At 47.8% G+C, this 26261-nt stretch overlaps 1 protein-coding gene across 1 annotated transcript in view; it reads left to right on the top strand.

Moving 5' to 3' along the window:
* Positions 1-19572, top strand: part of cacna1ha (calcium channel, voltage-dependent, T type, alpha 1H subunit a) — a gene marked incomplete at its 5' end in the record, with an annotated part of 80408 nt that extends 60836 nt beyond the window's left edge. Inside the window, 23 exons of the mRNA XM_079281626.1 lie at positions 985-1140; positions 1737-1824; positions 1918-2201; positions 2438-2797; positions 4613-4716; positions 4934-5057; positions 6117-6185; positions 6343-6527; positions 6675-6801; positions 7278-7403; positions 7648-7737; positions 8427-8640; positions 10819-10970; positions 11503-11612; positions 11855-11988; positions 12099-12169; positions 13596-13674; positions 14937-15058; positions 16221-16379; positions 16510-16650; positions 16849-17011; positions 17564-17721; positions 17834-19572. Of these exons, the coding sequence (XP_079137752.1) occupies positions 985-1140; positions 1737-1824; positions 1918-2201; positions 2438-2797; positions 4613-4716; positions 4934-5057; positions 6117-6185; positions 6343-6527; positions 6675-6801; positions 7278-7403; positions 7648-7737; positions 8427-8640; positions 10819-10970; positions 11503-11612; positions 11855-11988; positions 12099-12169; positions 13596-13674; positions 14937-15058; positions 16221-16379; positions 16510-16650; positions 16849-17011; positions 17564-17721; positions 17834-19192 (4575 nt within the window). The 3' untranslated portion in view covers positions 19193-19572. The remainder of the gene's footprint in view (positions 1-984; positions 1141-1736; positions 1825-1917; positions 2202-2437; positions 2798-4612; positions 4717-4933; positions 5058-6116; positions 6186-6342; positions 6528-6674; positions 6802-7277; positions 7404-7647; positions 7738-8426; positions 8641-10818; positions 10971-11502; positions 11613-11854; positions 11989-12098; positions 12170-13595; positions 13675-14936; positions 15059-16220; positions 16380-16509; positions 16651-16848; positions 17012-17563; positions 17722-17833) is intronic.
* Positions 19573-26261: the final 6689 nt, after the last annotated feature.

Below are 26261 nucleotides of genomic sequence, written 5' to 3'. Positions count from 1 at the left end.
GTAAGGAGAAAACATCTGTAGCATCACATCCTCGGTACTGTCCGGGGTAAACCGGGTCGTGTGTTAGCCTGTGTATTCTTATCGCAACACAGGCCATGTGTATTTTTTGGCCGTCTCAAATCAAAATGTCAAACTGAGCCTCGAGTTTTTGGTGTGTGTGTGTGTGTGTGTGTGTGTGTGTGTGTGTGCGTGCGTGCCAAATTCAACTGGCAAGTTGTGCTCATTAGTCAAACGCTGTGAAATGATAAAGTCTGCTAATGCACCATCCCTTTCTCCCTATCGTTTCTATTTCTCTCTCTCCCTGTGTGGCGATATTGTTCAATCGCTCCAGATAGATTGTCCTCTTTTCTGTACTGGATGCGTCAGCAGAAAGGTGGAACACAGAATGCAGTGGACTGTCTCACTTTGGTGTGTGTGCGTGTGTGTGTGCGTGTGTGTGTGTGTGTGTAGGATGCTGAAAAGGCATTTTATCCAGAACGGACAGTCATGTGAAGGCGTTACGCTTGCTATATACTTGCCGTAGTATTCTGGGGAGTAGCCGCAGCACACATACACACACACACACACACACACACACACACGTGCACAAGTACATACACACATCCGCGCAGGGACTTGCCTCCCTGCCACAGCGTTTAATGAGTGGGCAGAGATGGAGCGAGCTTCCATGCTGCATCATGCACGCCGTCCTACTTTTAGATGTTTTCATCACTCACATTGATTTCGACACGGGTGCACGCAGACACACACACGCACACTTTGTGGTAAACCCTTGTGTATGACGTTGAAGCATTGCGGCATTATGGCAATATAAGTAGCTAAATACTGAGTTTTATAAAGTATATCAAACCCACAAGGGCTGTATAGGCTGATATCGCTCCATTTGACTCTTTTGTCTTTGTGTCTGTGGACCTTTATTATTGTTTACTGCTTTTGTTAACGACACATCTGTGAACCTTGCTTTGTGTTTCGTTCAAACGATAGATTCTTACCCAGGAGGACTGGAATGTGGTGTTGTATAACGGCATGGCCTCCACCTCTCCATGGGCGGCTCTCTACTTTGTTGCTCTCATGACTTTCGGCAACTATGTGCTCTTCAATTTACTCGTGGCCATCTTGGTAGAAGGCTTCCAGGCTGAGGTGAGAACAACTGCAGTATATATGGTTAATATATATATATATATATATATATATATATATAGAGAGAGAGAGAGTTTATTTCAGTGTCTAATTAAATGAAACATATTTCATTTTGCAAATTGAAAGAAGAAGAAGAATATCCAGAAGACTTATAATGATGGTGCTAATGCCAGGGGAACAGAGTTAAGATGAATGTCTTCTTAATGACCATCTCTCATCCACCACTGTGTGAATGGCGTCTGAGGGCCTTCTGTTGCTTTTAATTAACTGCCAATGGAGCCGTCTGAGGTCTGCGGGTTCGGACTCTCATGTCGGGCACCGCTGCTTTTAAAGAGGGTGAGAATGAAGATTCTAACACACCCACTGACATTTTCAGAGCAGTATTTCCTCATCCAACTCTGGAATCATGTGAGCTACGTCCTCTCCTCCACATGTTCTGGCCACTGAATGCACTTTAATGAGTTTAAAGAACAGCACCTGCGATCCTCTCCATGATTGTAAACTCATAGCAAAAACATACAGAAATGAAATGCTGAATTGTATGGTTCTGTGTGTGTGTGCATGTGTGTGTGTGTGTGTGTGTGTGTGTGTTATAGGGTGATGCTAATCGGTCGGAGTCGGATGATGAGAAGAAATCTGACAACTTTGAGGAGGACGAGAAGGTAGAACAGCTGAGGGACACTGGTATGTTCAATGAATGCTTTGAATTACAAGCTGACAGACAAAACACCTGGAAGAATACAAGATGGTGGTGATGATGCCTTTCTTCCTCCACAGAGCTAAAGATGTACTCTCTCATGATGACAGCCAACGGTCACGTTGACCCGCGCGGCTCGATGGCTCCTCCCATAATCATGCGCACGGCAGCCACCCCCATGCCCACTCCCAAGAGCTCTCTGGGGCCGGAGTCTGTCCTCGAAGAGGAGCTCATGTACAGGGAGGGGGCGCCTCAGTACGGCGAGGGGGGACTGGGGTTTTCCGATGCGGGAAGCCTCCGTGCAGAGTCTCGCCGCGGAAGCTCCACCTCCATGGACCCTTCAGCCTATGACCAGCATTCTCAGGTGAGTTACATCGAACACTCACAAGCGTGCATTTAGTCGTTAGAAATGTAGATGCCCCGGAAATGAATCCGATCCACCACCATGAAGGACATCTTAACTTCCTAAATTCTGCTTAGAGGACTGAGAAGGAGCAATGTGTTACTTTTGACTTTTTTATTGGGTTAGGGTTAGGGTTAGGGCAGCGCCTCTTGCTCAGCCACACCCACTATGCGTACCCTTGTGTCCTGTCTCTCCAGAGCCTCTCGAGTCCCGGCCGGCGCTCCCCTCTTCCTCCCCGCCCGTGGGGAAGCCGTCGCTCCAGCTGGAACAGTCTGGGACGAGCGCCGAGCCTCAAAAGGCGAGACGCCAGCGGGGAGAGGGAAAGCCTGTTGTCCGGGGAGGGAGGAGAGGAGGAAGATGGTCGGGAGGGCGCGGGGGAGGCCGGGGGAAACAACCGACTCCGGCCGGAGCCCTTGGAGCTGCTGCAGGCGTCCACTCTCTGCCCTTCCATAATACCGGAGTACGGGGACTGTAACGGCAGGACCCTGACCGATGACCCCAACGTGAGCTCCGACCCCAAAGACGACTCCTTGCCGGAAGACGAGTTGGATGATGACGTACGTTATCGTGGCTTTTCAAAACAACATTTAGAAAAGGGAGGTCTTTGAGCAGCTCTTAAAGGTCCTCAGCGTGATATCATCCTGGCATTTATCATCAGCTGACTTACACGCCGGCCTCTTTGACAGTTACATTCAAGAAAGCAAGAAATGTTGGTTTTTGTCAGCATGGTGACAAGTTTGCTGAGCAGTTTGCACCTCCGTGGTTTTGCTCTCTTGTGTAAATTCTTAATCTCTTCATCTGCCCTCTCCGACTCTGTTTACATATTTCATTTCTGTCTGTCTCCCCTGACTCAGTTCTTCTTTGTCGTCTTTGTCTCCCTTCTACTTTGAGATATTATAATGTGTGTGTGTCGCTTTCACACGGCAAGGCCTGGTGGGACGCTAATTGTCGTGCTGTAATTGATTGGCTTGGGCAGTAATTGTTTTCTCAGTGGGAACAAAGCCACGTGTGAGTGTACAGCCAGTGTGGTTGAGCGTGTGTGTGTGTGTGTGTGTGTGTGTGAAGTGGGAGCACTCCCCCCATGGTTTTGGTTGACCTCTGTTGTGAAAGTGTTGATGCTTTTATTGGCTCCAAATTGGCTTTCTAAAGCCATGAAATCCACTGAAACAAAAGGCCTCTCCCTGGGCTCACTGTAAACGGGAGGCTTAAAGCACATCCTCTATCGCCGTATTCGTGTGCGGGTGTGTGTGTGTTTGCACGAGCGTGTGCAAAGAGTACGCATCGGTGTGTGTGTGTGTGTGTGTGCGTGCATACGCATGCAGCGCTCTGCGTGTGTCTGTCAGGGATTATGGGATATTTCAGCTCCGACGATATCCGAGCAGCAGCTTCTCTACATCCAGTTTACACACACAGACACGCACTCACACTCACACACACTCACACACACGCACACACACTCACACACTCACACAAGCGGTAGTCTGCCAAATAAGCTGAGAGGCTTGACTCTGGGCTGTTTTTAATTAGAATCCTGGAGTACAGAAGCTGTGCGTCCAAGCTTTCCTCTATTTGTTTCATTGGAAACTTTAATGAGTTTCACAACACTTTCTATTGAGCTTTCGGACTCGCTAAGTTGGGAGTTATGGTCCAGTTATCTCCATCGCTACTTATGCAAGAAAACACTTGTTTATTGTTCCCCGGCAGATTTAAATGTGGAAGGGCTAACGTCAGCAACACTGTGGAACTCAAATGAAACGATGCATGTTTTATAATGCTTTTTATGGTGTAGTTGTTGATTGGTCGATTCCTCATATGTATTACAGCAGTGCTCTTTCACTGTGAAGTTACACAACATTTCACTGATGTTTTGAGAACCTTGTTCTGTGCAACATGTCTACGGGGTCAGTGAAGGTTCCTCTTCTGGGACACGCAGTCGCTCCAGAGCTGAGGCTTTCATGCTGTGCGTGTAATATCCAAGCGGTTCTGAAACAGCTTTCTTAATGAGTACATCCAGCACACTAACGCTTGTATTTTCTCATTTGGAACGACTGTTTTCGCTGTCGTGGCTGCTGCTGCATGACAAGGGAATGCAGAACATTTAGATTACAACTTCTATTTTAGCTACGTATGGAAGTATATTACAGTTGCATGAATTCTGAACGATTCTGCGTGTTTTCAGGATCAGATTTACTGTGTTTGGCTTTGACTGGTCCAACGATGTGATAATGATAACTGCCTCTTTGGTGTTGATGGTGTGATAGAAGTCGTGATTTCACCGCTGATAAGTCAAATTCTGAAAACATAAATGATGTTGAAGTGTTTGATTGTTGCTGTTGGGGATGATGCTGACGTCTGACCTCTCACCTCTGCAGAGCTCTTTCTGGTGCTGGCTGAAGAAAGAGCTTCTGAACATGAAGCCCCGCTGGTGCAAAGAGCGCGACGACTGGAATCTGTATCTGTTCCCTCCAGAGAACAAGTGAGTCTCACACGCAGCATTCCATCATCAATCTGTGTTTTAGATCTTTCTTCCTCTTTGCTTCTCATTGCCTTAATTATCTCGGTTGCTCCTCTCTCACATCTCCTCCTTTTTATTGTTTTCTCACCGCTAATTGTTTGGTCGATAGCTTTCACCGGCCAGAGACATTTGACAGATGACTCTGTGTGTGCGTGTGTGTGTGTGTGTGTGTGTTCAGATTCCGTATGTGCTGCCAAAGTGTGATCTCTCACAAATTGTTCGACCACGTGGTTCTGGTTTTCATCTTCCTCAACTGCATCACCATTGCTCTGGAAAGACCTGATATACAGCTCCACAGCAAGGTGAGACACACTCACACACACCTACACGCACACGCACACACACACACACACACACACACACACACACACACACACACACACTCACACACACCTACACGCACACGCACACACACACACACACACACACACACGCACACACACACACACACACGCACACACACACACACACACACACACACACACACACACACACACACACACACACGCACACACACTGATTTCATCTGGTTACAAAGTGCTAACATATGTAAAAAGGAGCCAATAGAAACTTCCTCTATTTGACGTCAGCAGACAAACTAGACACAAAGATAGAAACTCTTTAAAACCTACCCACAATCCATTACTGTCTTAAAGTAACAGACTGAAGGGGCGAACACACAAAGAATGGATTGCGGCTGCTGGTAGCGTCATGAAGTGTGCATCACTTGCAACCTAAAAGGATAATGTGCTGTTGATATGACAGCGGACATGCCCAATACAGTTCTGCAACTGAGTGCAATTTGGAAAAGCGACCCGTCTAAACCCGACGGGTCGATTCGGGTCAGACTCGGGCTCATTTAGCTTCCCCTGCCGTTGTGGCCATATGTACGCCTCTGCACCACAACGTTCTCCAGACATTGAGATGAGATATGAGCTTATTGAATACCCGCAGCGGTCCCACCGCAGCAGAGGCGATAAGTGTTCATTTACTCATGAGGCACGGCAGCGTAACTTCATTGATTATTTAAGTCTTGTTTTTGTTTTTTCTCAGGTAGGAGGGTTTGTTCATGTATAGTACATGACACTATTGTCATTGCTCCTCATGCGCTTCAGTTACCAGCAAGCCTCTGAAGACACTCATCATTTTTCTGGACTGTCTATCCTCATTTGCATAAAAAAGGATCAGATTTTGCACCAAAAGCACAGGAGCGCTGAGATGCTATTTGCTTTGCGGCGCAGTCGGCCTTCATTTCACCCGTTGCTGGTGCTATTCAAAGAGAACATGTGCTGCTGTGAATATAGAAAGGTCCCGACATGTTGTACTGCATGTCTTTATACTGATCTCACTCTCTTCTGCAGGAGCGAGTGTTTCTGAGTGTGTCCAACTATGTGTTCACTGTGATCTTCCTGGTAGAGATGGCCATGAAGGTGAGCACCACTGTTTCTGTCTCCTTAATTGTGGTGAACAGCTGTAGTTTGTAGTCTGTGATGAGCAAACATTTGAACATTTTGGCAGTTCTGCATCAGTAACTCCTGGTAGCTCTAACCTGAAGCTAACGCGATGTTGTAATCACGGTTCCTCCAGGTTCTAGCTCTCGGTTTCTGCTTTGGGAAGCAGACTTACCTCCAGTCCAGCTGGAACGTTCTGGACGGTTTGTTGGTGTTTGTCTCTCTGGTCGATATTCTGGTCTCTCTGGCTTACACCGGCGGAAACAGGATCCTGGGCATCCTCCGAGTGCTGCGCCTGCTACGAACACTACGCCCACTGAGGTACACGGTGTGTGTGTGTGTGTGTGTGAAGGTTTGTGTGTCTGACTGCAAGCACCGCACACACAGGAAGCATCCCATCAGTAGCGACTGGACTATATGCGCCGGTACTGACAAACGTCTGTGTGTCTTTACGCGTGTGTTTCCCAGGGTGATCAGCCGAGCTCCGGGATTGAAGCTGGTCGTGGAGACGCTCATCACCTCTCTCAGACCCATCGGGAACATTGTCCTGATCTGCTGCGCCTTCTTCATTGTTTTCGGCATCTTGGGGGTTCAGGTAGTTTGCGATCGCACACAGTAACACGAACAAACCGGTGCTTTGCCTTCAACACGGAACAATTTGAGAACACGGACATGTATGAGCGAGTTCGAGGTCCAACGCGCACGCTGCACTGATGACACTGCTCTCTCTGAGCTCGAGGACAAAACCGCTGAAATGTCAATCTTGTTGAGCAGCTGGGTGTGTGATTGTGGCTTGAGGCGGGATTTGGAAGTGTCTTGAATATCCAATAGGCAGTTGTTCCTTAAGAGTGTGTTCTGAAAGAATGACAATTGGGTTAAATGTGAAAAAGGACAACAGGACCCCAGGCCAGCTGTTAGCCGAGCACTCGATAACAATGTGCTCTATGAAATGTCCTTTTATTGCTGCCATTAATAGTTGGATGTTTAAAAAGCTGCGCGCTCCAGTGCAATTGAGATAATGTGTGAATGGCAAATAGCCCCGCAGACTCCTTTCTTTCTCTCACTGTCCAGCTGTTCAAAGGGAAGTTCTACCACTGTGAAGGTCTGGACATGAAAAACATCACCAACAAGTCGGACTGCCACCAGGCCAAATACCGCTGGATACGCAGGAAGTACAACTTTGACAACCTGATTCAGGTGTGGATTAATAAAACCTGCCATCAGAATATGTCTTCTTCTATTGCAACTTATTGAAAGTGTAATTATTATACATTGTAAACAGTAGTATTCACTCTGATATTGACTCAGTTATCAGGACTGGATATCCATCTTCTAGGGGAGGAGACGCTAACGTTGCACAAGATGCTGTGTCAGCACTGTCATTAGTCTCTGGGTGTGAGATCCTTGTGTTTCGACTTCCCTCTCTGTGTCTCCGATCCAGGCTCTGATGTCGTTGTTTGTGCTGTCCTGTAAGGACGGCTGGGTCAACATCATGTATGACGGGCTGGACGCAGTGGGAGTGGACCAGCAGGTAACGATTCACTCAGCAGAACTGGTACCAAACATGTGTTGATGAGTCTGTTTCAGCAACATGAAGCCTGATCCAGGTCCAATCACTCCTCGCTCCTCTGACATGCACACTGTTCAGTTGTAATGTAAATCAAATATAATAAAAGCTAAATAGCGAAGCGTAGAACTGTTCAGCCCAGTGGAAGCTTTGACGCAGGCAAGTGCAAATACCTGCATTAAAACCACTTTGGGCTTCAAAGCAAAGAGACAGAGTTGGATTTCCTAAAAAAGCTCAGCAAAGTGAAATGGCAGTGGTGTAGTAATTACAGAATCGAAGCAAAAGCGGAGCTCAGAGGGTGAGTTGGTAGCAGGCACTTCAAAGCTTCAATTGATGAGGCCGTCCTCAGATCCAGGACTGCCCGTGGTGTAATGTGCAGAAATAGTCTTCAGTCTTCAGCCGCCCTTCAGATGATAAGAAGTCTGCTCTTCGCTCACGGCGGGGTTGGGTGCAGAGTGCAGAACATAGTGCCGACACTTGCCGGGGCAAAGGAAGGTGTGCGTCATCAGAAAAGAGTGATCAACATACTGTGAGGCTCTGCCCTGTGGTATTTCTGTCCCCGTCAAAAGCAGGAAGCAAAGAGAGAAACACCACTATCACTATTGTAAAGCTTCATCTTCTTCACTCTGCTCTCCTCTTCTTCTTCTTCTCAGCCTGTGAGGAACCACAACCCCTGGATGCTGCTCTACTTCATCTCCTTCCTACTCATCGTCAGCTTCTTCGTCCTCAATATGTTTGTCGGTGTCGTGGTGGAGAACTTCCACAAGTGCCGGCAGGACCAGGAAGAAGAGGAGACCCGCTTACGGGAAGAGAAGCGGCTCAAAATGATAGAGAAAAAGCGCAGGAGTAAGGAGAATGGTGGAGCTGGTCGGTAGTCTATTTTTCTGAGCACTGCCTGCTTTCAGAGCCTGATCAAATCAATAAAAAAGAGAATGACAGAGAGAGAAACCAGGGAAATGTATTCAGACTCCAAATAGGGGAGAGTCTGAAAGACTGGCTAGCTCACGCAAACAGTGATTGATCACTGACAGAAGGCGTCGGCTACTCGAGTCTGATGCATGTAAGTGCATGAATGCAGCCCTCCCCCAACATTGCATGCAAAACTTTGGAAACCGGGCCAACCTAACCGACATCTCAACTGTTCATTTGTATTAATTCATCTAAAAATGTGTTCGCTCGCTCTTGAAACGATCACACTGCTGCAACGACGCAGTACTCACGAGTCTCTATTGCACCTGTAAAACGATTCAATTCAAGTCCAAATCCTGTTTGATACTATTGCTGATTATAACGCGGAGAATTAATGCATGCGGAGCCGATCGAGGTTGCTGCTTTCCTCCATGTGTCTCAGGACACATGGACGCTTTCCCCTTCCTCCGGCCGCATGTTCCACCCCGACGCCTGCGGCGTCTCTCGACACGGACAGCAGACGGACATTTCCTGTAAACACGCTTTGACTGGCAGACTCAGAAACATAGCAGACGTTTTGGCTGCTATTGCTGCGATACTTTGGGTACAAAAACAAAGAAAAAGAAGCTGTTCGAAGATCTTGTGTTTGTCATATACGGAGGATTGTTGGTGGCGGCCGATTTGAATGAGATAAACACAAAGAATACATGAGTGTTTACTGAGTACTGGCTAATAGTGTTGTTGAACGTAACCTGCGCAGCCCCTCTCAACCACGGACATCACCCTTTACATCAAAGGCATGTAAGCATGCAGGAGACAGGGCATGGTGGACTTTGTGAGGGGGGCGGCATCAACATGCACGACACATATACAATCATTGGTCGTCATACGTGGACATGTGAGTACACAGTCTGTGAAAACAACAAGGCTGCTTAGCTTAAAGAACGTCACATAGTGCACAGTTTTGTCCACGCGTATCAGAAAGTACAGTCAGGGTTTTAATGGAGACGGCCCGTTGAGGTCAGAATACATAGCGAGGCCTCTCTGCCCTGACGAGAATGCAACTATCACAGAGGCAATGGATCTGGCAATAATGCTCCCATTAAAGGAGCACTCTGAAATATGTTGCTGCTACTTTTAGTCCGGTTCAGGGAAGCTCAGGGATCTGTGTGCCAAAGACTGGGTGGCTTTGGTATTTTTCCACCGAATGTTTTTCTGTGTAACGAACTAATGGGGACAAGGACTCCTGAAAGTGGTCCGGTATTATGTGAGAACGTTGAAGACAGCAGCCGCTCACGGGCTGTGAACCTATGAGTTGACCTTCATTGATGTCCACTAGAGGGGCTTGTTTTGCTGCCGACAGGCTCTTGATTATCATTTTGAGTGTCTGACATGATGAGTTGCTTCGTGTTCTCTCAAAGATTTTCCCTCTCGAGGTCTTTGAACTCGATGGCTGCCCAAATTAATTTGAGGCAGAGTGAACGGTGGAAGTAGCGGGACCTGTTGCTGCCTGATGTTCAGACCATCGGACCCGTCAGGTGCAGAAAGGAGCAAAAACGAGCACTTTTATTGGACGCAACGTCACATTGACGTTGCATAATTGGCCTTGCAGCTCGTTTTATTTGTAGCCTCAATACTGAGCAATTTAAAAAATACTTGTCCTCATTAGTTATTTTGACACAAAACATGGGGGGGGGGGGGGATAGCAAACATGAAACATGGCCTGCAACAGGTGAGGAGGTCAGGAAGTGAACTGCAGTTGTTATTAACATGTGATGCATTTGAATCCTGAACGTTAAAGCTGAGCTGTGACTCTCATGTCCTCTCTTACGTGATCATTTCACACAGGCAGTGCTGTGCACAGGCTGTGTGAGGGGCATGGGGACATGGGAAAGAGGGACACCACCACAGTCAGGACACAACAGAGACGTAAACGTCGCTGAATGCCATTGAGGAACAAGCATATCTTGATGGAATAACAGTAGAAGAAGGGAGCATTGTGGTGGTCCCCCATCCTTGGCCCCCCTGCACTTCCCAGTGCACACCACTGGACACATGTAGCATTTCCATCACTCACAGTTCCCCTCTTGCCCGTCCATCTTTTGATGTTGGTTTGTGTGTGTTTCTGTGCTCCAGAGGCCAAGCAGAGGCCTTACTATGCGGACTACTCCCCCCTGCGTCGGTCCATCCACACACTGTGCACCAGCCACTACCTGGACCTCTTCATCACCTTCATCATCTGCATCAACGTCTTCACCATGAGCATCGAGCACTACAATCAGCCGCAGGTAACGTTTCCTAGCAAGTCACCTGGAGGTATAAAATAAACATGAAGGTGTCATAGCCGTCCCTCTAATGATGACCGAAGTGTCAGCTAGCTTTCGCTAAGTGACAACGTGCTATAAATCTGCTGTGATTTGGGTTTTCTGTCCAAAGCGGCCGATGCGAGCATTCTGGCAAGAGACTCTGATTCCAAAAATAAGCTCACTCTGTCGACCCAGCGCCAACTTAACATTCCTGGTCAGATGACTCCGTAGTCACTTTCATCTTCAAAAGCTGCTGCTCTTCTAGAGTCTCATTGGAGTTTATCTCTACAAATATCCTCCAACTTGATTGTTATTTGCCCTCAGGCAGCAACAGAACATCCAAACATTCAGTTTCTTTATTTCCGCTGAAAGTAAAAGCTGTTGATCGTTTTCTTTCTGCACGTTTTAATTTTACATTGTAAATAATTGAGTGTCGCCACCAAAATTGAAAAAGCATCTCGTATATGACAGATCAACGAATTGTCTGTGTGTGTGTGTGTGTGTGTGTGTCCAGTATTTAGTGGAGGTTCTGAAGTACTGTAACTACGTGTTTACCTGCATCTTCATCGTCGAGGCCCTGCTCAAACTTTTGGCTTTTGGCATTCAACGGTTCTTCAAAGACAGGTAACACAGTGGGCCGTGCTGTAACATCTAGTCCTCATTGTCATTTATAGTTCTCATTGTTTCCTAATTGCAACACATGTGGTGTGAAATAGTAACTCCTGCTCCACGAGTGCATCTACAGCCTCCTCACTTTGTGCTTTAGTGGCCTCTTGTTGCCGCTACACAGCGTTGAAGGGGTTGTGGGTAGTACTCAGTAACACTGAACTCCACCAGGAAATGACTGTTTGTCTCTGTGTGTTCAGGTGGAATCAGCTGGATATAGCTATAGTGGCGCTGTCCATCATGGGCATCACACTGGAGGAGCTGAAAATGAGCTCGGCACTGCCCATAAATCCTACCATCATCAGAATCATGAGAGTACTCCGAATAGCACGAGGTAGAAACACACACAAATCATTCTATATCTGTGTGTCTCGTACACACACTTACAGGACATAAGGAAGTGGTTTTTGTGTCAGACTAAGATGCTCCTGTGTCTCTCTGCAGTGCTGAAGCTTCTGAAGATGGCCACAGGGATGCGATCTCTGCTGGATACCGTCATGCAGGCGCTGCCGCAGGTAAACGCGACTCTGTGGGGTCTCCAACACAAAAGGCTGCTTTCGTGTTTTTTTTTAATATAGGCCAAATATGAAAGTTTTGTTGGGAATAGAGAGCCCTCTGAAACATTTAAGCTTTTTGATGAATAATTAACTGAAGTCACATCTGTCCACATGAGAACATGTTTATTCTGTTCCTTCCGCGCCAACTGAACTGAGCAGTCCATTTGCTCTTTTTATGAAATATGCATTCTAATTGATGCCAAACACGTCACATGGGTTATTGAGTTTAAACAAAATAAAACCCACAGGAAGTGAAGCACCATTATTGTGTCTTATGGGCTGAACTCTGTCAGAGGTGGATGGTGCAGATGAGCACATGGAGGGTTCAAAGAAGCCAGTTAGTAAATGAATGATTCACAGAGATGTTCTCTTCATGTGTTCATGCACTGGACCTGAATCGCTGCGCCGTCCCGATGTGCTCGGTGTGCTTTCTCCGTCAACACGCTCCCATTGTAAAGGATGTCCCTGCATGTGGCGGCAGTATCTGAGGTCTCTCTTTCTCCTGCTGCCCGGCACACTTCTTAGAGGCAAACAGCAGCTGTGCCAAAGATTGTGATGCACATGCAGTGACAGACTCCATTGTTCTGCTGTTGTTCTAAATGTCAAGGGTGCAGGTGTAACAAGAGCACAGCTCAGTGAAGGTAGATGCAGATGTAATCACAGGAAGTGCATGTAGTTCACAGGGTTTGCCCAACAACTGGTTCATGATTGCTGTTTGTTTATAGCACGCCGGGTTCACCACCAGGTTGTTCTGTATGTTGCAGGCAGTTTATCCAGTCATTCTGTGTGAAAAATACACATTCAGGTCTCATGTAAATGCAGGTTTTCATGAAAACCAGTTTTTGTTTTCTACCTCACTGATGTGAAGCACAAACACGTCGAGGCTTTGAATGCAGCAAGCGAGTAATTGCCTCAAACAACCCCTCGGTGTGAAGCAACGAGCAATAGCAACTTTGAATTGGAGCGAAGTCGGCGTGCCGCTGTGGAACGTTTGCTTTCTGTTTGATGGCTGTGACTTTGCTCGCTCTGCTCATCTGGAAACTGTGAAAACAGCGATTACAGTGAAATCACAAGTCGGATGGAAGTCATTCGTTCTGCTGGCACAACATCAACCCGTCGCTGTTTTCTCCTGCATTATTTTGCGTGAGTGCTTACAGACGAGGAGGACAAAAGCGAATGTGTGTCGCGCCGGTATTTGCCGTAATGTCTCGAACAGCAAAAAGTCCATTTGGGTGCAGGACATTTTTGTCAATATATTATTCCCATTCATGCAGCATGGTTAGAATTGAATACTCTTAATCCTGCTCCACGCAGCGTTACACGAGCAGTATTCACACCGGGCTTTGGTGTGCAGAGGGACATTTAACATGCGTTTGGTTTCCAGGTGGGAAATCTCGGCCTCCTCTTCATGCTGCTCTTCTTCATCTACGCTGCACTGGGAGTGGAGCTCTTTGGCAAACTGGGTCAGTCACACTACTGGCAAAACACACACACACACACACACACACACACACACACACACACACACACACACACCACGGTTCTTCAGGCTTCAGCAGAAAAGGTTTTTTAGATCCAGTCATTACTGACTCAGTCACGACTTCCAGCTAATTTTCTCCGCCTGAACTGTCTGCGTTGAATCCTCGCTCTCTGTCTCCCCCGTCTGTCTCCCCCGTCTCTCTTCTTCTCCTCCGCTCTCACGCCAGAGACCCGCTGTCTGACAAGAAACGATCACATTTGCGTGATCACATTGATTGACACGCTGCCTCCTCAATAGGCCAGCTCCATCCAACTCGTTCTCTCAGAGAGCGCAACAATGTGCGAGGGAAGAGGATCAGCAAAGAGGCATCTGGGAGGAGGAAACGAGAACAAGTGTGTGATGAAGAGGTCGCTCTCTGTGACACGTTATTATGCTTCCGCTCGATGCAATAGGAATGCTAAAGGACGTCTGTTTCCCCGTTTTGGAAAGTAATTTGCTGTGGTTTCTGACAACAGCTTTTGGATGTGCCGAACACCTTCGTTTCCCGTTCTGTGCCTCGTTTTAAATCCTGTTTCAGGGCTTAAACAGCTGCCGGAGTGAATTATATTCTGGTCCAGGCTTGTACTGCAGTTTGGTGGAGAACGCTCCAGCACAGCTTGGTCAGGATCAGGGATCTGTTACTTTACACTCATATCATCTCTGGCTTACCTTTACCTTTACATTCAAACACGCGTTCATACTGGTTTCATTTTCTGTCATCTCGGTTATTTTAGAATCCATCTGGCCTTTTTTATGATTTATAAAATGATTCTTTTGTCTCTTTGTTTGTTTGTTTATTTCAGTTTTGCATGAATAGAGTTTGACGCCGTTGTTTTCTTCTCCTGTGAGCCGCACACCTCTCACTGTTCTCCTGGCGGTTGATCCGTAGAATAAGATGCACAGAATACTCTGAGGACTGTCTCGTACCTGCTTATGTGACCCGGGGGCTCCAAACAAAGGAAGACATCCTCCGGTGTTTTGATTCTACGACCCGGCCCCTGAGAGCTGTCTGTCAAATTGACCCAGAGGCTGATGGAGACTTTGTTATCTTCTCCGCTGTCCACGGGGACACGCTGCTGAGCAGCTGTTTGTGCGTTCAGCCGTCAGCGCTGCCTGAAGCATCGGGACATCCTGACAATCGCATCATCATCGACACGTCTGTCGTGCGGCGTATTTACTGTCTGTCCATGTTTGTGTGTTGATCAGAGTGCACTGAACACAACCCATGTGAGGGTCTGAGTCGTCACGCTACCTTTGAGAACTTTGGGATGGCCTTCCTCACACTGTTTCGAGTGTCCACAGGAGACAACTGGAATGGGATTATGAAAGTATGAACACTCACTCTCACACACACACACACACACACACACATATGATGACTAGATTATCCCATAACCGCACGGAGGAATGACCTCCAAACCCAATTATGGAATAATAAAGCGGCTTAGAGCCAAGCGATGTCAACACTCTCACATCTTGAGTTTCACTTTGTTAAAAAAACGTTCTACTGCTGTAATCATCATGAAGTCATCCGCAAAGGCAGTCAGTAATCGTCTGCAAAAACATTTTTGATATTTTCTTTAAAACTCTCATTAAATCCTGACACGAATCAAATGCTCTGTCAAGGAGAGACGACTAAAGCCCGGAAGATGTGAACGTCTCCGGACTGAGATGAGCCCGTCCAGTCGTGTAATGTGGTGATTGGACGGGCTAGCTGCCTTCGTTACTCATTACTCGTCCTCCACAAGCTGCTAGCGGGACAGCTGTGAGCACCAACAGCCTTATTCACTGTTTACCTTCATTAGGATATTTGTGGGGGAGCTGTTTAGAAGGAAGGCCTGGGGGGGGGGGGGGGGCTTTTTCAGTCTCTATAGCATACGGCATCCTCTGTCCCAGGACCCTCACATGGAAACATGAGCAGCCTTTCATTCTAGGAGAAGACACTCTAATAGATGTAAAGTAATGCTGCCTTCATGCCACGTCCTTGATGTGATGTTTACCTGGAATCACCCTCAAGTGTAAACCGCTGGCGTGTCATGCAGGATGGACTTTCTTCATTCATATGTAAGTCGTATGTGCAAGCGCCTCATAGCACTGGTTGGTCAGCGCTCACTTTCATCCAGCAGGCTGCAGGTTGTGTCTGTGAGCGGAGCTGTTCGGTTATTGTCAGGCCAGTTGTACGCGGGCCAACCTGCACTGCATAGAGCGAGGTGTTACAGTGTGTCGATATGTGGGTACGGAATGTAACAGCAGCTGTTCATTTCAGCGCTCGCCCTGCTGCCCGACATCAATCCCACTCACAGTTCCATTCTTACACATTTCTAATTTTCTACAGTTGTAAATGAGGCTCCATATCTAACCAACAGTTAAGATTTCAAAGCTTTGTGATGTAGCCTCTGGTGTATCGGACAATAGCGCACATCCGCCTGTCATAACTGCTCGTGTGTGTGTGTGTGTGTGTGTGTGAATCTTTCTCTTGTGCCATTGAAGGACACGTTAAGGGAGTGTCATCCTTCAGAGCGCCACTGTCTCCCCTACCTGCCTTTGGTCTCTCCAATCTACTTTGTCACTTTTGTGCTCATGGCCCAGTTTGTGCTGGTCAATGTGGTCGTGGCGGTTTTGATGAAACATCTCGAGGAGAGCAACAAGGTACAGTAACTGCAACGGCGTAGACACGCGTGTGAACATAGACTGTATCTAAATGGCTTGCGGTATGGAGAGACACAACATTGACTGCATTTAATGTGGGCAGTCAGTGAACGTGCGTCTACTTTTGCAGGAGGCGAAAGAGGATGCAGAGATGGATGCAGAGATCGCCTTGGAGATGGCGATGGAGAGGGAACGCAAATTAAGCACAACTTCGAACAACAGTTCGGTGGGAGGAGCCTACGTGGGGCCGTGTCCACAGTCACCTGGACAGGTAGGAAGGACACAGCCGACTCACTCAGGAAGCCTCACCAACTGTCAGACGACACTGGAAGTGAAATGAAGGGTGCAATGGAGGACAGCAGCGTCAGCTGCATGTCTTTTCATTGAGTTCACCCGCTGTAGAACACCATGTGTTGCATCACGGCACAAAGACCCAGCTGGACTCTGTGGTCTCTGTCTCCCCCCGCAGGAGGAAGAGGTGCAGTACGGCGACCTGCTGTCGTCGAGGAAGATGTCCGTATCCAGGATGCACTCTCTGCCTAACGACAGCTACATGTTCCGGCCCGTGCGGCCCGCCAGCGCCCCCTACCCTTTGGAGGAGGTAGAGCTCAGTCCCCAGCACCAGCATTCAGGTGACTCGTCTCATGTCGTCTGTTGAGGATTTAAGATATGTGACGTGAAGTCAGCATGCAGTTTTGTGTGTGTGTTGAACAGCCACTGAGAAGCTGCAGAGTCACAAAGCCTCAGACCCTGCTTACACAATCTCACAGCAGCTGTGTCAAAGATTGAATTTGAGATATTTCTGCAATCACACTGGCAGTAAGAGTTGTCTACCTGGACCTGATCGAGTGCTGTATGATGTCTGAATACTAACCAGGATCTAGTGCAGATTATTACTTCATTTTATCTTAACAATCAACATTTCTCTTTGGATAATGTGCTGATGATGCACTTTATTTTGTCAGCAGATTTGAAGCAATTGTAAATGAATAAAAACAAAAAAACTTGATTTGCGTTTGTTGTTGCTCAAATCCAAATATTCTGTCAAAATAAAGTGTCATCAAATATAATCATTGTTAATTGTAATAAGAAACGGTTAGTATCTGTTTTCCATAATATGCACGTGTTTGCATTGAGAGTGTGTACTGGTGATTGCATCATTCAAACACATTTCACAGCCTCAGGCTCAGTGACGTCGGTCCACTCACAGCCATGTGAGAGTCGCGCGCTGCTGCAGGTTCCGGACGTCTCCCCCGTTCACCCCCGACAGCCCCCCTCCCTCACCCTGCCCCGCATCTCCCCGCCCACGCCCAGCCCCTCGCCACGGGCCCTGCGCAGACAGGTGAGAGACCCCGTTTCAGCTTTCTGCACACGTTAAACACGTTGAAACGCGCGTTACAGTGATAATGTCCATTTCGACTGATTGATGGGAAGTTTGTATTTTTATGTTGCAGGTGGCAGTTAAATTGGATTCTGTGGAGTCCCAGGGTTGCGAGCGACAGGGGAGGCCCAACTCTGTCCATCTGCCTCCACTCTCCCCTCATCCTTGCTCCCCATCTCCCCTGCCTCCTCCTCCTCCCCCCTCCTCCCCCTCAGCCCTCCCTATCCCACCCTCCTCCCCTTCTGCCTTCCCTCCTCCCTCCCCCTCCTCTCTGCATCCGCTGCTGTCCTCCCCCTCTTCCCTCCCTCCTCCGCCATCTTCCCCCTCGCTTCTCCTCCCTCCACCTCCCTCCCCCCGTCTTCGGAGACCTCGGCCGCCCTCTGCTGTCTCCCTCTGCGACCCGGCGGACGAGGAGGTGTACCACATCACCAGCTCCGCCCGCCACAGGTGGAGGGACGAGGAGGGAGGGGGGCAGGAAGGCAGAGGGAAGGCCGGACGCAGCCACTCCCTCTCCCCCTACACCACCCCCCACTCCACCTCCTCCCCTCCTCCTCCCCCGCTGCCGCCTTCCTCCTCGAGGAGCGCCTTCCTCAGTCTGCTTGGGGCGGGACTGACGGACCGTGACTTCAGGAAGGGTTTGAGCGTTGACCACCACGCCGTCCCGGACGAACCGTCATCCCCGTCCGCCGGTTACCCTGACGACCAGCGGCGCCACTCGATCGAGGTTTGCCTCCCGCAGGCCGTCATCGCCGGTGACGAGCGAGACTTTACGCGCGAGGCCCACCGGTCGGAAAAAGGTGGTCAGGCATTTCCTGTGAGGGTGCAGTCGGTCGGGGGCAGCCACAGGAAGAAGAAGATGAGTCCTCCTTGTATTTCCATCCACCCGCCCAGTGAGAGGGAACACCCCCAAATAGCCTCACCCCCGAACCTGGCTGACTGCAGCACACTGCTGAGACGCAGGACGCCGTCCTACGACCTGAGCCCTGCAGAGTCACAGACGCACTCCCCGCTGCACGCGCCGCTCACGCCCGTGCACGCGGCGCTGCAGGCACGCTCGCCGTCGCACACGCTGACGCCCTCGCCGGCATCCACTCCGACACGCACGCAGACGCACACGCCACCGCGTGCGTCCACGCCCACGCTCCCGCACGTCCCGATCAGCCCGCACGTCTTCATCCAGCCGCATGCACCTCTCGTCCCGAGGCCTTTCTCGCAGACGCACTCCCTCTCCCCCGCTGCGAGGCATTCCTCGCTCGCGGGGGAGTACATCCCCCTCCCCCAGTTCACCTTCGACCAGCCACAGTCCAGGTTCATGAGCGGCCTGTCAGCTGGCCTATCAGACACCGACACAGCCACCTGCTCTTCTCCCTTCGACAACAGACTGGGAAGCGGCGCAGGATTCAGTGCAAAGAATCGGAGGACCGCCCAGTGAACATCGGGCATTAGCCTGCAGGAAGTGAATTAATTGGTCCTAAATCTCTGAAGTTGGGGGGATGACCTCAGCAGAGATTGGTGCTGGGGAGGAAATGAGAGAAAGAAGTTTACTGGGAGAAGGATTTGTTATTGTTTTTGAGCGCTGAAAAGACATGACTTGTTCTTTTCACAGAGACGCTGGTACAGTCCCGCCCTAGAGTAACAGACGGTGGATCCGTCTTCCTAAACCCAGCTTGAAGGACAGCAGATCCACTGAGGCTGTACCAGTCAAACAGTGCCCACTGTACACGGTGTGTTTGGGACGAACACTGACAACACACCAGGACTCAAGCCACCTAACTCCGTAGCCAAAGTTTTTTTGTTTTTGTTTTTGACACACTGTCCCCACCCACGCGAGCCAATCAGGAAGCAGCGTCTGGCTGACAACCTCTGACTTTTACAAGAAGTGGTTTGTGAGATGCGAGCGTGGGGGGAATCGTGGGATATGCAACTTCAGGTTTTCTACAGAAGTTCTGCTTGCCCCTCCTCTGCTCCTCGATCACATTGATCAGAGCAGTGTGTGTGTGTGTGTGTGTGCGTTTGTGTGTGAGTGAGCGTGTCTGCATTTTCCTGTGTGCGAGTAATGTCAAATCTGTTGTCACGGAAGTCGGCCATCTTGTTCTTACGCCTGCAACGACAGAGAGGGGAAGCAGGGCAGAGCTGTAGTTTGTGTTTGTTTGTGTATCTGTGCAGTGTAAATAAAGGAAAATACTGTATTTGGTGAGATTAAAGATAGCTCTATCCATATGCACATATTTTTATAGAGATCTAAAATGTTTTTTGCACACAAATTAGAATTTCAAGTTGCTTGTTTTTCCTCTGTTGTTTTTCCTCTGTTTGTATGTTTCTTTTCAAAGCGGGGAAAGCCGTGAGGGAGACGAGCCTCCTCTCTGCAGGCTGGCTGAGGTGGAGGAGTGGGGTTTTATTTTTTTATTTTGAAAAGGAGACAGATGAGAACAGGATGTGATGTGTTTCTGCAGCTTTGTCTCAGATGTGGATGTATTTGGTGTCTGAACAACGGTCTTAAGAAGCGGGCTCAGTAAGACACATTCATTCAGACGTTTTGTTCCGTACTGACGTCCCTGCAATGTGGCTAATACTCCAAAATAATCAAATGGTGTTTTTTCCTTGTAGTAAGTTCAAATATACGGCATTTTATGCAACACAGAGAAAAATACTCAATGTATTTATTTGTCCAGATTGATTATGAAACAACTTGCAGCCATTTAAATACATCTGTGAGCTGCTGACTAAAGGAAAATATACAATACCAACGAAATCCAGTATTGTCCTTGTGAAAGAGAAAAGCCATCTCTGAGCCGCCCTTCTCCAGCTGTTCATCGAGCTGGATCAGCTCTGACACCACTGAGTGTTTCTGTACATCTAAAGACAACCAAACTCACTGACGTACTAACTATGTGTAGCCAGAGTGCAGTAATAATATGTACTCGTGGAGAATATAGTAACATCCACACTTAAAACAACACTCTTGTGTTCGTACATACTGTAGAACTATATATGATATAAACCCATTTCTATATGACGATGGAGAGTGTAGTGTCCATGCTGGTGTTCTCGGTACTGCCTGTGGCTGGAAGCAGTGTTAGCTGCTGTAGATTTATTTCAACGGGCCGACGGTGTTTCTGACGAGTGACGTGCATCTCTGCTGAGGACTCAACCATTTGCCCCCCCACAAGTTTATTTCCCCCAACTAACCCGCCGCCATCTTATCAGCATAAGACGACCGCGTTAGTTCCCTTCCGCAGATGGACTCATGCAACCCCAAAGGTGTGAATGACGTGTTTCTTACCAAGCCATACATTTACTCTGACACAGCACAATATGTACGTTATTCTATTTTGTGCACAGTTTTGTGCACAGTGCATTTGTGCACAGTGACACAAGAAGCATGCTCGTAACCTACTTCGCTACTGATTCCTCTTTCAAAGGCAGCAGGCCGGGTCGGCGTCTTCATTGGTTTCTTATCAGCACGTCACACGCACAACTCCTCAGTGATCTGAGTGAAAACCAAAGTGCTTTGATGCTGCAACAAAATCCCCACAGGCCCAGGGTTCCATATGCTAAAACTGTCCCCGTCTCGATGGGATTCAGTGTTTGTCATCGACTAACTGGATGACAAAGGGTCTCTGGAGGTCGGCAACAACTCCAATGAATTTTACTAAATTGCGCTAAAACTAGCATTTTCAAAGAGTTTTCATCTTCAAATCCCCCGAGCAGCATTTAGAGGGTCAAATAGTGAGATGAGCTTCAGTCTGCGTTCTTCAGCGCCGCCCCGTGATTGGTTGCCATCCATCCAAAGTCAGACAAAGGTTGGCATGTTGCAAAGACGCAACGAACAGCTTGGACAGTGAAATCTGAAAATGTGGCCGCTGGTGAACGCAGCGTGTTCATCTTTTGACAGAACTCCTTTTTCCACTTCTGACGTCCTCAGCGCAGGTTTAGAACCTTTGAATCCAGGACGTGCTCGGACGCTCTGTTATTGTGCTTTGTCCTGTTTCGTGTCCTCTTCCTGCACAGGTTGTCAGCAGCACGGGAGCTTTGAAGGAGTCTGAAGACTCGTCTCCGTCTCGCTCTTATTTGACTCAGTGCGGACGAGCCCGATCGACAGCATATTGCCATATTAATCGACACAGTTTGTTGGAGTGACTGCATAATTGTTCTTACAGATCTTTGGATCTCAGTATTTAAATCCTGTTTGTGAGGAAACAGTTTTGACTATTGCATGTTCTGATTTAAGAAAAAAAAAAAGCTCTTTTGGGAAAGAATCATCTGTTTTAGAGATTTTGATATTTGCATTTTCAGATGTTTCCATTTGTAGATTGACTACCTAATTGCACTGGGCTCTGACTAATTGGTATCTGATAGAATGCTGATTGAATGACCCCATTCTTTATTGTCCAATGCAATACTGGGTGTTATTTGCTGTATGAGGACAGAGCTCCTCTTGATACAGTTTTATAGCGAGAAACCTTGTTGGTTCTACTTTCTTCAGAGCTAACGTTATTTAATGTTGAGGTGAGTCGCTTCGTCTCCTGATACTCTGAACGTGCTGGGACTCTGGTGATGGTGAACCTGATGGAGCGATGTGTATTTTATGTCGGAGTCGCCTCAGCCCCGATGCTCTGGAACGGTCGGACACGTGGAGCTGAGAAAGGTTGTGCTCGTGGTCACGCTGAGCCGGTCCGGCCTCGCAGTGACACCAGAAGGTTCAAACTGTGATAGGACTTGACTTTGATGAATCAGAAGCCTTGTGTTTTCTTTCTTTCTTTCTTTCTTTGTTTTTTTATTTATAACCTTTCAGTGAACGCCCCGGGCAACCCCCACCCCCAAACCCCCCCAAGCCTTACAAGGAGGGGAGGAGGTGTGTTCTGTCTGTCTGTCAGAGGAGAGCCACGGTGTCTGCAATAATAAGCCCCCCGTTACTCCCTGTGACAGAGGGAGAGGGGAGGAGAGGTGTTGGAAGGCTCGACACAGTCGGACTCTCTACATTGTATCGTTGCTGATTATTGTGTGATGACCGACCGTTGTCCTGAAGGATGTTTCCCTGTCCATTAAAAAATACAAGATTTTTTTATTCCTGATACACGTGTGTTTTATTTCTCATGTTGGTGTCGATGGACCCGTTGATGATGAAGAACTGCTGTGTAGAGCCATATATCAGCCGGGATTCACTTACTGCAGACATATTAGTATTTATTGTATGTGTAAGATAATGAGAAACAACAAATTGCAGGACAGGACAGTCTCCACTAGAGACGTGTGTTCTTTAAACTCTTCGATATCAATCAGTGCTGGTTTGGCTAAAGGGGCAACTAAACGGCAGAAATATACCAAATATTAGCAAGTGCCTCCCAACCACATACTTATCCAATGTCTTCACTTCACCTCGATCTCTTCTCAGACAGCAACACGTGACTGATCTTGACACATTGATGAGGTGTTTGGATTCGCTGTCAGTGTAGAGTAGATCACAGTGTCTGCTTCAATGTGATGAAAACAGACGATAACAGAAGAGACCGAGATATTCGACACTGATGAAGTCGGCAAAGGACTGAACTAACTCTTATGGCATTTTTTGTCTCATGTAAAGCTTTATCAGTTGTGGAGAAGGTGCTCTATAGACAAACGTTGTAGGTAAGTCAGATAACCACTAGGTGTCACTGTTTGATTGTTTAAGAAGGACAGAGTTGGTGAGCGGGCCGTGAAGACTGTTCAGTGCATCCTTTTAAATCAATGAAGCTACTCATCACTGAATTTACACTTTTAGAGGTTCAATGTCTTTAATAAGGAGTATCTTTGCTCCTCTTTTCTCCTACATTTATTTTCCAGTGTAACGGAATTACATGATCTTTTACCAAACTGTCGAAATCCGTTTGGCTCAGCACCAAAGACCAATGAGTACGCCACGATTGGCCCAGAGAGGAGCAACCAGCCCTGAGGACCCGCCAACGGTGTCTTCGGCCCGTCGGCTCACATGCGTTTGCTGCACCGTCTCGCCTCGTGACTGTGTATCCGCTCCGACGGTTCATCCTTTCAATGCAACAGTAGATGGCGCTGCTGAACACGATCCGCAGTAGAGATGTGACTGCTCAGCCGCTTTGCGTGCATGCGTGTTTGTTAGTTGTAATATGTTCCTGTGAGAAGCAAAGGTCAAGAGGACAGATTCTCAGAAGCAATAGAAAGCCTCCCGCCCCTCCTCCTCTCACACCAGCCACGCTGCCTGCTCATAGCTGTTCTTTTACAATGCCACCATTTATTCTAGCCTTTGTCTGCTTAATGTACCCGTTGCAAATTTTGATTTATGCCCCATTTCTTAGAAATCAGTCTTTGGCTTTTTGTACACTGCCTTTTTGCAGCTCTGCATTAGCCGGTCAAAGCTTCAGAGTTTGGCTGCGACCATTTAAACATCTGTCTTTTTGGCTTACACTCCCTCTGAAGCGTGGTTTAAAACGACAGCCAGCTCGCAGATAGATTCTCACTCATCTCCATATGCCGCTGCACTTATCTGCTCTTCAAACAAGTCCGTCACCTGGTAACAGTCTGCTGTCAGGCAGCCAGCGTTTCCATCTTCATGGTGCAACGAAACGTCCGCCTTTAATTGGATCTCCACATTTGGCTGTTCAGCAAAACGCCACGCAACTTTGGTCATACCACTCTTCAAGAAGTTTCCTCCCTCAGCACCTGCTTGGAATCCGTGTGAAGCCGCTTTGTCGGGCGGTGATATGATGACTCTGTCAGTTAGAAAGCCACAGAGGAAACGTGGCGTCCAATGGCAGCAGGGCAGTGAGACTCGGCTGGAAAGCCCGGCTGTAAAACACAGTAACAGTGAGCAACATACGAACATCAAACTGTGCTGCGGTGCAGGAAAAGGTCAGGTTTAGTATTAGTTGTATTTGGTGATGGAACCAGTGGCGCAGTGACAATCAGGGATGAAGTCATGCTGCTTAGGGAAGTGGAATCATTTCTGATCTCATCATATTATTCCATCGGTGGCCAATGAGGCTTATAGGTGCTCGGCCTGGAAACCCTCGGAGAAAAGGGTGGGCGGATGCTGAATACCTGCCATCGTGTGCCGCTGAGTTTAAACACAAAATAAGAACGAGGACTTGTTTCACTTCAATGACTACATTGCAATGAGATTCCAAATGAGCTGCGAGGAAACTGATTATCTTCAGAGTCCATTTCAGGAGTTCATTTGCAAAGCACTGGATATCAATTCAGAGGGACATTAAGTTCATTTCACATCTTGAGATGCGGAATTTGTCAACGAAGAACATCATTTAGTCTTTATCCTTATCTTTGTTATATTTCTGTTGTCGTCATTCGTTTACTGTACATGGATGGAAATTCTGCGACATAAAGGGAGGAGATGGAAGGCAGCTCAGGTGTTCTCAGCAGAAGGAAAGCTTTAGCGTCTTCATGTATACTTCTTCACTTATAAAGGTTATGTTCTTCTGTCCTCTCTCTCTCTCTCTGTGTGTGTGTGTGTGTGTTCAGTGAAAGCTGTTGATTATGTGCACTGTTGTATGGATTTGTATGTGAGAGAGAGAAATAAATTAGGAATTGATTTTTGTTATCAGATTACTGCATCTGAAAAACCACAGGAAGTACTGAATGTTACTCTCAATAAAAAGATTAGGAAATATAAGGGAAACGAATTGATCGCCGTGTGTCGCGTTGCAGTGGTGTGTGTGTGTTTGGGGGTGGTGGATACTTTAGCATCTGTTTCCCTGTCTGTTTCATATTTGTGGTTGAGTTACCCTCCCTATATGTGTGTGTGTGTGTGTGTGTATATTTGTGTGCATGTGTTGCACACCCCTTGCGGCCATTATGTCTCCCAGACAGCTGTTTGGTGACCTGATAACACCCCTCGACTTCCTCCCCCAGCATGTCACACACACACACACACACACACACACACACACACACACACACACACCTTCAGTCCCACACATGTCCAGCTTTGTCCATTCATAGCTGGAGACAGAACACACAGACCTCCTGAATTGTTGTTTTTTGATCATCACAAGGGTGAGAACAGATGCCTCTCAGTGGTTCATGAAAGAGACATGCACGAGGACACCAGGGCCAACTGCTGTACCGAGACTAAAGGTTGCATTATACTATAAAAGAACTGGGTTATACTTCATGTTCATAGCTGTCTGCTGCAGCAGCCGAAGGGCGATGCAATATCGTTGGAATATAGGGTTAAAAGCGTATATTTTCGGACAGTCACCTGGAAGGCCTTCAATTGTTGCACTTTGTTGGTGATGGCCGAAAAAGACAGAGAAGTTTGAATCCCGGGTCCTTTGTCACCTCCGCACAGAAGGTCAGATTGATTTTTTGGGGAGTGAACTGGCACCTTTAACACTTCCAGGGAAGTGCTGCCAGGAGCACCGGCTTTTTTGCGAGACACTAACGGAGCTAGATTAAGCTATAGGCTCCTGCGTTCCTAAAATAGTTAATCCTTTTGCAGATAATTAGGGTTTCATGGGATTTTGCCAATC

The sequence above is a fragment of the Melanostigma gelatinosum genome, assembly GCF_949748355.1.
Source record: "Melanostigma gelatinosum genome assembly, chromosome: 13".
NCBI classification, from domain to species: Eukaryota; Metazoa; Chordata; class Actinopteri; order Perciformes; family Zoarcidae; genus Melanostigma; species Melanostigma gelatinosum.
The sequence above is the reverse complement of the archived record's forward strand: the minus strand, read 5'-3'. Positions and strand labels throughout refer to the sequence as shown.